A 12,092-nucleotide genomic window follows, 5' to 3' on the forward strand; every position below is an offset into this window, starting at 1 on the left:
ATTAGCGTCCTGTGGCTGCTGTAACAAAGTTCCACAAACGGGATGGCAGAAGTTTATTCTCTCACAGTTCTGGAGGCTAGAAGTCTAAAATAAAGGTGTTAGTAGGGCCATGCTCCCTCTGAAAGCTCTAGGAACAAATCCTTCATTGTTCTTTCCAGCTTCTGACCTGTTGGCAGCATACAAGGTCTGTCCAGAAAAAGTCCAGCCATTGTTAATACAGTGAGAATGGTTTGTGCAACATCGATGTAACCTGGCAGCCTAGGAGAGTGGACTCGAGTGCACATGTGTGAACAATGATGACTTCAGTGTACTAGTCAATGGGGGCAGTAGACGCTGTTGAGTGAACATGTTTACTGTGTATGGCTGTCGCATTCAAGATGACTGAGCAAGTAGAGCAACAAATCTGCATCAAATTTTGCATTAGGCCTGGATGTTCTTCCACAGAAGCTATTCAGTGATTCAGAAGGCTGCAGCTATGGGAAACTGGCGATTGGCAGCCTCATCACGACAGCATCCCCACTCATGTATCACATATCATGCAGAGTTTTTTGGCAGAACATCAAATCACTCAGATGATTCAGACTCCCTACAGCCCACACTTGGCACCCTACAACTTCTGACTTTTCCCCAAACTAAAATCACCTTTCAAACTGTGAATGAGATTCAGGAAAATACAACAGGGCAGGTGATGGCAATCGGGAGAACTTGGTGAAGTCCCAAGGTGCCTACTTTGAAGGACACTGAGGCGTCATTGTCCTATGTACAATGTTTCTTATATCTTCAATGAATGTCTCCATTTTTCATATTATATGGAAGGATACCTTCTGGACAGACCTTGTAATTCTAATCTTTGCCTATCACTGTTTCTTCAAGGCAGTCCATGCCTTTTCAGCAAGTGTCTCACATTCTTCCAGCCTTTTCCCATTACTCACTTCCAAAGCCATATCTACATTTTTCAGGTATTTTGGGGTTTTTTGTTTTTTTTTATTATATTTTAATCATTGTTCAAATACAGTTTTCTCCTTTTTAATCCCAATCCATTCCCCCCTCCCACCCTCCCCACTTCCCTCCCATTACCACCCTCCCCTTAGTTTATGACCATGTGTCCTTTAAGTTTGTTCCTGTGAGCCCTTCCCACTGACCCCTTAAATTCCCTCTTCTCTCCCCTCCAGTCACCGTCAGCCTGTCCTCTATTTCAGTGTCTTTGGTTATATTTTGCTTGTTTCTTTGTTTTGTTATTTAGGTTCCTGTTAAAGGTGAGATCATATGGTATTTGTCTTTCACTGCCTGGCTTGTTTCGCTAAGCATAATGTTTTCCAGCTCCATCCACGCTGTTGCAAAGGGTAGGAGCTCCTTCTTTCTTTCTGCTGCATAGAATTCCATTGTGTAAATGTACCATAGTTTTTTGATCCATTCATTTACTGATGGGCATCTTGGTTGCTTCCAGCATCTAGCTATTGTAAATTGTGCTGCTATGAACATTGGGATGCATAGGTTCTTTGAATTGGTGTTTTAGTATTATTAGGATAGAGTCCCAGCAGTGGAATTGCTGGGTCAAAAGGCAGATCCATTTTTAGTTTTCTGAGGAAGTTCCATACTGCTTTCCATAGTGGCTGTACCAGTCTGCAGTCCCACCAGCAGTGCACTAGGGTCCCCTTTTCTCCACAACCTCTCCAACACTTGTTTGTTGCTTTGTTTATGATGGCCATTCTGACTGGTGTGAAGTGGTATCTCATTGTGGTTTTAATTTGCATCTCTCTGATAGCTAGCGATATTGAACATCGTTTCATGTGTCTTTGGATTTTCTGTATGTCCTCCTTGGAGAAGTGTCTGTTCGAGTCCTTTGCCCACTTTTTAATTGGATTCCTTGTCTTCTTAGAGTGCAGTCGTGTAAGTTCTTTATGTATTTTGGAGATTAAACCCTTGTCTGAGGTATCATTGGCAAATATGTTTTCCCATATAGTTGGTTCTCTTTTAATTTTGATACTGTTTTCTTTAGCTGTGCAGAAGCTTTTAATTTTGATGAGGTCCCATTTGTTTATTCTTTCCTTTATGTCCCTTGCTCTAGGGGACATGTCAGTAAAAAAGTTTCTTCGTGAAATATCTGAGATTTTCCTACCTATGTTCTCCTCTAGGACTTTAATGGTGTCACGTTTTATATTTAAGTCTTTTATCCACCTTGAATTTATTTTTGTATATGGTGTAAGTTGGTGCTCAAGTTTCATTTTTTTGCACGTGGCTGTCCAGTTCTCCCAACACCATTTGTTGAAGAGGCTATTTTTATCCCATTTAATGTTGCTGCCTCCTTTGTCAAATATTAATTGACCATAGAGACTTGGGGTTATTTCTGGGCTCCCTGTTCTGTTCCATTGGCCTATGTGCCTGTTTTTATGCCAGTACCAGGCTGTTTTGATTACAGTGGCTTGTAGTATAGTTTAGTGTCGGGTATTGTGATCCCTCCTACTTTACTCTTCTTTTCAGGTATTTTGTTATAAACCTTAATTTCCCAGTATCAGAATCTGTATTAGTTTCATAGGGCTGCCATAACTAATTACCATAAACTGAGTCTTTAAAATAAGAGTTTATTCTGTCATGATTCTGGTGACTAGAAGTCTGAAATCACGGTGTCACAGGATTGGTTCTTTCTGGAGGCTCTCAGGTGACTCAGTTCTGTACCTCTCTCCTAGCTTATGGTGGTTGCCAGCAGTCCTCGATGTTTCTTGGCTTGTAGACAGAAGCATCAATTGCATTTTTGCTTGTACCTTCACATCACCTTCTTTTTCTGTCTCCTTTTCTTATAAAGACACCCGGTATTGGATTTAGAGCTTATGTTAAATCCAGAATGATTCTATCTCGAGATCCTTAGTTACTTACGTTTACAAAGACCCTGTTTCCAAATAAGGTCACATTCTAAGGTTTCAGGTGGACATGAATTTTGGGGGATATTCTTTTCAACCCAGTATATACTAGTGTTCCTTTTATTCTTTGTTTCTGTAGGTGTGTTTAGAAATGCAACTAGAAAGTTAATGTTAGTTCCTAACCTCTTACTTATCTTGCCATAATAAAAGCCAAACAGATTTTAAAATACAGGCACACATATGTATGTTTGCTCATAAGTATATTTTTTGGCAAAGATTTTCATCCCAACCATCCTTTCCTGCCATCCTGGGAGCATCTTGAGCTGATTAGTGTCTGTAGGGATGCCAGGCCAGTTTGGGTATACATAAGGAACATTGTAGGGACAGAGCTTCCTTAGAAACCAAACCCTCCAAAACCAAGTAATCATACGGATCAATGTATATTTATGTAGGAAAGCTGCTATTGTCACTTTTACAATTAGAAAAAATAATTTTGATAATATAAAAGCTGTGTAAATGTGCCCAAGTCATAAGTATTAAAAAAACTTTTCTTTGAAAGCATTAGCAGTTATTGTTCATTCTGTTTTACTGCTTTATGCACTTAAAAATTTGTCTTTCTACATGTAGGTTCAAGAAGAGAAATACTGTAAGTGTTAAGTATTAATCTTTGATGAGCAAAATAAAAAAATAGTTTTTGTATGTCATATTTTTAGAGGGACATTGACAAAATACATTTAGGAGAAGAATATTAGGGTACTAAAGACTCTGGATAACATATTGTATGAGGAATGATTAAAATATTTGAGCATATTTGTCCCAAAAAGAAAAAAAGCAGTGAAAGTTATAGATGTGTGAAAGATTTGAGAGACTGAAGGATGTGTTAGGTTGATTTTGCCTAACTCTTACAGACAGAACCAGGACTAATTGGTGGATGTGTTAGGTTTGCATCATCGCATTAAAGAGAAAACCCTTTCTAAAAGAGCAATTCCAGTTTAGAGCAGACTGCCATATGAAGTAGTGAGTTTGCTGTGAAGATGAAAATTAAGATTAAAATTATAAATAAGTGTTCTTTGTTAAGATGGACATTCTGCTAAGTCAGATGTTAGGGACCCTTTCAAATAGTCTGTGAGTTGCTTGAAAAAATGGACAGAATGGTCATTTAATTAAATTTATTTCCATAACATCTCATTTTCATGTTGATATCTTATGCTTGTAAATAACCCTAAGAACATTTCTATGTAGACTTTTTTGGTTCCATTGAAATTTATTGACATTTCTGAAAAAGAAGAAAGCAAACAGAGAAAGAAGTTAATTAGCATCTTTATAATGGGGGAAATCCCTAAGAGTGACATACAGAAAATAAACAATCAGGCAGCACCCTGACTGGTGTGGCTCAGTTGGTTGGGCTCCTCCTTCAAAGTGAAAGGTCAGTAGTTCCATTCCAGGTCAGGGCACATGCCTAGGCTACGGGTTCGGTTCCTGTTCAGGGTGCCTGAGAGAAGCAACCTATGGTGTTTCTCTCTCACATCGATGTTTCTCCCCCTCTCTTTCTCCATCCCTTCTCTCTCTAAAAATAAATAAATAGCCCTGGCCAGGTAACACAGTCAGTTAGAGCGTTCTCCAACACCAAGGCTGTAGGTTCTATCCCTGGTCAAGGCACATACAGTAATTAACCAAGAAATGCATAAATAAGTAAAACAAAAATTGATCTATCTCATCAGTAAAAAAACTTTTAAATAAATAAAAATCTTTAAAAAATTTATTAAAGAATCAGACATTGCTGTAACATTCATGCTCAGTCAAAGCTCATTGAGTGCTTTCTGATTTGATATTGTTGCTTAATTGGATTTTTGATTTGATAATTGCCTTTTTAAAGCTGCTTATTAATTTTTTTGATTAGAGGTCTCTGACATCCTTAAAATTGTAAATTGAAATAAGACCATTGTCATTGCTCAGTTGTCAGTAGAAATATCCTTTATAGAGTGAAATCTATAATAGATTTAAGAAATGATCTTCAGAAATTGTTGTAAAAAGCTTCCAACAGAAATATACTAATTTGATATGCCAGCAGATGCTGATTTGAAAGAACAAAAGCCAGATAAAGAAACCCTTTATTAATCTTTTTCTTTTCAGTTTTTTTCTGACATTCTTTTTAAAAAAATTTTGACAGTTTCCACTTTTTTAAAAGATTTTATTTTTATTTATTTTTAGAGAGGGAAGGGAGGGAGAGAGAGAGAAACATCAATGTGCGGTTGCTGGGGGCCATGACCTGCAACCCAGTCATGAGCCCTGACTAGGAATTGAATCTGCGACACTGGTTTCGCAGGCGGCGCTCAACCCACTGAGCTATGCCAGTCAAGGCTCTTTTCAATTTTTGATAGTTTTGATAGCCTTTCATTTATCCATGATTTACTTTCTTTCTTTAGAATCATTTAGTGATTCAGTCCTGGAATTCTGCTAAATTTTTATTTATTTATTATCTTAATAGTAATATTTTATATTTGTTGATCACTAATGATGTGCCCAGGCACTATGATATGTGCATTATTATTATACCTTTGACCATTACAGTGACCCTGAAAATAGGTACTGTTATGGTAAATAAAATGCCTCAGAGAGGCTCAGAGAGGCTGTGTCTGTATCTTGTCCAAGTCTGTGTTCACATATCTAAACAGCAACTGAGCCCATTTAAAGCTCAATCTTTCTGAAAGCCCAGTTCTTTCAACACCATGAGTTTGCTTTTGAGTAGACAGGAAAGTTAGACTCTTTTTCATCAAATGTACCTCATATGCACTCCTAGATTCCTTTTAAATGAAAGAAGAAATACCCTCACATGTGTTTCTCTAAGTCTGGTCCTAGGCATTAGACATTAATTTGTCTGTTTTTAGTTAGTGACCGTCTCTGTTGAAGTCTCTACCTCTGTTGCAATCTTGGGAGAGATTTAAGCAGGAAAGGAAGCTGCTCCTCTTCTCTCCAGTTTGAGCTTTGTCCATATGAAAAGTAGAGCAATGAGATACTACTGCTCCTTTGAGATGACTCCTTTCAAAGACCAGAATTTAGCAGATAATTTAAGCCATTTTGATGGAAATGCTTCTAAATTATATTGTAATGTGGACCTGCTCTGTACCCGCTACATACAGAGTTAAAATACTTCAAATTAAAACCCTCATTATTATGGTGATGATCTTGAAGTTGATACAGGTGAAACCAAGACTGTCCTTCACTACATACTCACATTTTCAGAACTTTGAGGTCCTGCTTCTCTGTCATATTTTTAAATATACTTCTGTGCTGCTGTACTAATTCCTCTCCCCACTACTATTCATATTCATACATTCTTTCATCCTAAACTCTGTGGGCTAGGAAATCAAAATAATTAGAGGTTGCTCAAATAAAATAAGAAAAACTTGAGTTTGAATGAGACTTGAGGGGATCTCTTGTGAGAAAATCTATTGAGCTTTAGTGCACAAACTTCGTGTTATGTGCTTTAACTACTTCTGCATAGGTGAAGTTTTCAGATAAGTGCCATTATGTCTAACATAGGAAATGTTTTTGTACTATTTTTTAAACAGAGAAGAAGATACAGAAAATGAAAATGAAAAGAAAATTTGGTACTACAGTACAAAGGTCCAACTTGCAGAATTAATTGACTGTCTAGACAAAGATTACTGGGAAGCAGAACTCTGCAAAACTCTGGAAGAAATGCGTGAAGAGATCCATCGGCACATGGACATAACTGAGGACTTGACCAATAAGGCTCGGGGCAGTAACAAATCCTTTCTGGCGGCAGCTAATGGTGAGAGGGAAATTTTCTTATATTACTTTTTGTTAAGTTTGAGATAAACTCTTGGAATGAAATCACCACAAAATTCGAAAATGTATTAAAAATTTCAGGTGTGTATATTTTACTTGAATTCTCTACATTTCATTTTTCCAAGTGAACCTTGCTCATCTTATCATAAGTTAGGGATGCTATGTACTTCATAGAGCTCTTTACCTGGTACATCCTGGTCATTATTAATATTCCCCAAATTGTTGTTGTTTTTTTAATCCTCACCTGAGGATATGTTTATTGATTTAGAGAGAAAGGAAGGTGGGGGAGAGAGAGAGAGACAGACATCAATTGGTTGCCTCCTATATGTGCCTTGATCCAGGATGGAACCCACAACCCCGTGTGTGCCCTGAATGGGAATCAAACCTGTAACCTTTTGGTTTATGGGATGATGCTCCAAACAGCTGAGCCACCCAGCCAGGGCTTCTTTCTTTCTTTCTTCTTTAAAAATGTTTTATTTATTTATTTTTACAGAGGGAAAGGGAGGGAGAGAGAGAGGGAGAGAAACATCAGTGTGTGGTTGCCTCTCATGTGCCCCCTACTGGGGACCTGGCCCACAACCCAGGCATGTGTCCTGACTGGGAATCCAACCTGCAACTCTTTGATTCAAAGGCCAGTGCTCAATCCACTGAGCCACACCAGCCAGAGCTAATTGTTTCTTTAATTCAACTAACTTACTAAACCTTTCTGGGAATCCTTTTTTTAAAAAATATTTTATTTGTTTATTTTTAGAGAGGAAAGGGAGGGAGATAGAGAGAAACATCAATGTGCAGTTGCTGGGGGTCATGGCCTGCAACCCAGGCATGTGCCCTGACTGGGAATTGAACCTGCGACACTTTGGTTCGCAGCCCGTGCTCAATCCACTAAGCTATGCCAGCCAGGGCTGGAATCCTTTTAAAAAAAATAGATTTTATTTATTTATTTTTAGAGAGAAGGGAAGGGAGGGAGAAAGAGAGAGAAACAGCAGTGTGCAAAAGATACAGGTTGCCTCTTGCATACCCCCAACTGGAGACCTGACCTGTAACCTAGGCATGTGCCCTAACTGGGAATTGAGCTGGCAACCTTTTGGTTCACAGGCTGGTGCTCCATCCACTGAGCCACACAAACCATGGGAATCCTGTTTTTAATTATGGGAAATTGTATCCTTTTTGAATTTACTCTTTGCTTTTTTTTTTTTTTAATCTTCTAATCAGAGAATAATGTTTGAGTTACAGAAAAGTTGACAGGATAGTACAAGGAGCTCTGTGAGGTTTCCCCTATTATTAACATGTTATGTTACTGTGGCACATTTGTCATAACTAATGAACTAGTACTAATACATTATAATAACTTGTCTATGCTTTATTCAGATTTCCTTAGTTTTTATCTAATGTGCTTTTTCTGTGTCATGATCCCATCTAAGATACCACATTATAGTTAGTTGTCTCTTTAGTTTCCTCTACCAGGGGAGTCACACTCATTTTCACTGGGGGCCACATCAGCCTCATGGTTGCCTTCAAAGGGCCGAATGTAATTTCAACTCCTTAAAGTTAAGGAGTAGTTACATTTATACAGTCCTAAAATTATTTCAGCTCTTTGAAGGCAACCATGAGGCTGATGTGATCCCCAGTGAAAATGAGTTTAACACCCCTGCTCTACACTCTCACAGTTTCTCAGTCTTTTCCTTATTTTGAGGAGCTTGACAGGTTTGAGGAGTACTGGTCAGGTATTCAGTAGGATGCCCTCAATATGGATTTGTCTCCTGTTCTTTCTCATAGTTAACCTGGGATTATGGATTTGGGGGAGGAGGACCACAAAGATGAAGTGCCATAGTCATCTTCTTATCAAAAGTACGATGCTATCAGCCCTGGCTGGTATAGCTCAGTGGATTGAGTGCGGGCTGTGAACCAAAGCATCGCAGGTTCGATTCCCAGTCAGGGTACATGCCTGGGTTGCAGGCCATCACCCCCAGCAACCATACATGGATGTTTCTCTCTCTCTCTCTCTTTCTCCCTCCCTTCCCCTCTCTAAAAATAAATAAATAAAATCTTAAAAAAAAAAGTACAATGCTATCAACATGATGTATCACTGACTTGTTAACCTCGATCATCTGGTTTGAAGTACTGTTTGTGAGCTTTCAACATTGTAAAATAGTTCCTGCCACCCATTCTGTGGCTTTGGGAAGAAAGTCACTATGCACAACCCACACTTAGGGGGTGGGGTGTTATGCTCCACCTCTTTGAGGGAGCAACTATCTGCATAAATTATTCAGGATATTTCTGCACAAGAGGAGATATGACTGTTCTACATTTATTTATTTAGTCACTTATTTATATCAGTATAGATTGATAGATACTTTAATTTTATACTTTGGATTACATTTCAATAACTACCTTATTTTGTTCAAGTTTTTACTTTTTAAAAAATCTGTGCTTTTAAAAATAATAAGGTACATATGATATATTTTTTTAAAGTTTAAATGGTACAAAGTTGTATATACAGTGAAAAATAAATCATATCTTCATAATCCCCAGTTTTTCTTTCCCTTTTCCAGAGAAAACCATTCTTGCCACTTTAAAAAATCTTGCAAGATACACTGTTGTTTAAATAAGTATCACCTGTGTTTTCTTTCTTGCGGTCTTCTAACAGTTTATTAGAAAGAATGTAGATGTTAAAAAAATCTCCACTATCATGAACGTAAATTGAGGTTTTCAGCCCTGAAACAAGCTGGATCAAAAAAAATAAATTAAAAAATCCAGTAGTGTATTAACATTTTTTTTTCACTCATTGCCATACTGATAATGCACATAGAGATTTGGTCTAAATGTACAGCCTTTGTCCTCCATGCTAGAGATGTAAAAGTTTAAGGATCAAATAATACCAGATGTATAGGCTTCAAAAACCATCGAAGTTAGCGCATTCACTAGTTTTAACTAAATACATTTGGAACACCGACTAGTGATTTATGTACATAATTTGAAATAATTTTTTTTGAAGAAATAAAACTTTAGTGGAACAATCCTGAAGAATACACCAGAGGAACAACAGATTACCAGTTTAAGGTATCAGCCAATTTGTTTCAGCCAGTTTGAGTCCATGTCCTAAAATCTAAATTTAGTTACTTTTCTGTAATCCAGGAGCTTCCTATCATGTCAATATCTATGTTATGAAGTAAAGGAGACTTTTAGGTGAAATATTTTTATCACAACTGCTGTATTAATTGCCTAGGACCTCAACAACGTCCAGGAGTCTGGGAGATGTTCATGTGTAAGGTCATTGCCTTAGCTGACTTAAAATTGCCCCATCCAACCCTTAGTGAAGCCTTTAAGAAAACAAACAGGTTGAAAAATGTGTTAAAGGAGGCAAGTGCAGCATCTGCCTTTAAAGCTGTCAATTCAGGAATTCTCTAATTATGAAATCTTTCAGAGAAGTTATTTTTCACCCTGGCTGGCATAGCTCAGTGGATTGAGCATGGGCTGCGAACCAAAGCATCGCAGGTTCGATTCCCAGCCAGGGCACATGCCTGGGTTGCAGGCCACGGCCCCCAGCAACCACACATTGATGGTTCTCTCTCTCTCTCTCTTTCTCCATCCCTTCCCTCTCTGAAAATAAATAAATAAATCTTAAAAAAAAGAAATTACATTGTTAAAAAAAAGTTCTTTTTCTTTCTGAGAATCCAATGATGACACATTCCTTACTTCAGATCTAGCATTTTTCATCATCATTGTCATGTGAATCATCATCTGCTCCATCTACTTTTGGTAAATCTATATCCTCATCACCTCCCATGTTGTTCATAATCTCAGAGAAACAATCAAAATTAGCCATGTCTTCATCTGAATCATCTTAGTCTTTCTAATTATTGAAGTTCACACGAAGCCAATTAAGCTTTGCCTATGTGTTTTTTTGTTAACCTTGGCCATGACTGGTCAGATTCTCCTTTCCCTAAACAACATAAAATTGGTCTGTCCATTCTTTTATGCTTGGAACCATCTGGATTTATATGATGAAAAAAATCAGTTTCTTTTTTTTTTAAGATTTTATTTACTTATTTTTAGAGAGAGGGGAAGGGAGGGAGAAGGGGAGGGAGAGAAACATCACTGTGTGGTTGCCTCTTACACAACCCCCCACCAGAGACCTGGCTTGTGACACAGGTATGTGCCCTGACTGAGAATCCAACCAGCAACCCTTGGGTTCTCAGACTCGTGCTCAATTCACTGCGCTACACCAGCCAGGGCAAACCAATTTCATTTAAATGTTTAAAATTATCACTGCCTCCAAGACAACTAAATGTAAGTTTGGATTTTTCAAAATTTACATTAACATCTTTACTGTCTTCAATACAAAATTCAATGAAGGACATAGTCCCTTTGATTATACCACTTTGCAGAAACAGGCTGCATTCTGAATGGGGCAGGGGGATGGGTGAATGGGTGGGTGGGACTCTCTAGCAGCAGCCGCAGAGCAATGGGCTCTTCTTCCTTCCTTCAGCCAGAGAATGCATAAATGGGTAGGACAACAAATCGGCGTTTCTCTTATTACTCCCTCCTGTCCTCTCTCCTTCCCTCCCTTCCTCTCTAAAATCAGTTAAAATTAAAAAAAAAGTATTGATTGATTTTAGAGAAAGGAAGAGAGAGAAACATTGATTTGCTGTTCTACTTATTTATGCTTTCATTGGTTGATTCTTGTATGTGCCCTGACCGGAGATTGAACCTGCAACCTTGGCTTATGGGGAAAATGTGCTTTAACCAACCGACCTGCTTGACCAGGGGTTCTGGTGTGTTCTTTAACTTGGGATTTTATGAGATGAAAACAGCAGAAACTACTGGGGTTCTGAAATAGCCAAGAAAAATTTGAGTATCATAACAGTAATTTCAGAATCACAGCCTGTCCCTAGTGACTTGACTTTTTTTAACCTCTCAAATTGCATAAATCCTTTTACATTTATAACCCTCTGGTTTTTATATACGTATATGTCGACTTTAGGAGAATTTAATTCTGTATTTGGGAGTGGAATTTTTCTTTTTTTCTAATATTATGAAAATTTTCAAATATACACAACAGTTTGAGAGAATTATACGGTAAACACCTATATGCCCATCATTTAGATTCTACAATTTCCTATATATGTGTAACACTAAATGGTTTACTCTAATTGTTTTATCATATACCTTTATGGTAATTGTGTATTATAATGCTAAAGTTGCTCATTTGAAGTTTATTTTTGGAGTAAATTTTTAAAAATTATTTTTAATTATTTATTGATCTTTTGAGAGAGAGACAGACATCAATTTGTAGTTCCACTTATTTATGAATTCATTGGTTGATTCTTGTATGTGCCCCTACTGGGGATTGAACCCACAGCCTTGGTGTATCAGAATCATGTTATCTGGCCAAGTCTGGTTATAAATTTTTCTAAGTAG

General features: G+C 37.7%; 1 protein-coding gene across 15 annotated transcripts in view; it reads left to right on the top strand.

The window, feature by feature from the left end:
• Positions 1-12,092, top strand: part of BPTF (bromodomain PHD finger transcription factor) — a 128,209-nt gene that overhangs the window by 33,586 nt on the left and 82,531 nt on the right. For all 15 annotated transcript variants that reach the window (XM_036033474.1, XM_036033473.1, XM_036033470.1 and 12 more), the window contains exon 3: positions 6,431-6,654. In XM_036033474.1, the coding sequence (XP_035889367.1) occupies positions 6,431-6,654 (224 nt within the window). The remainder of the gene's footprint in view (positions 1-6,430; positions 6,655-12,092) is intronic.

Source organism: Phyllostomus discolor, chromosome 8, assembly GCF_004126475.2.
Source record: "Phyllostomus discolor isolate MPI-MPIP mPhyDis1 chromosome 8, mPhyDis1.pri.v3, whole genome shotgun sequence".
NCBI classification, from domain to species: Eukaryota; Metazoa; Chordata; class Mammalia; order Chiroptera; family Phyllostomidae; genus Phyllostomus; species Phyllostomus discolor.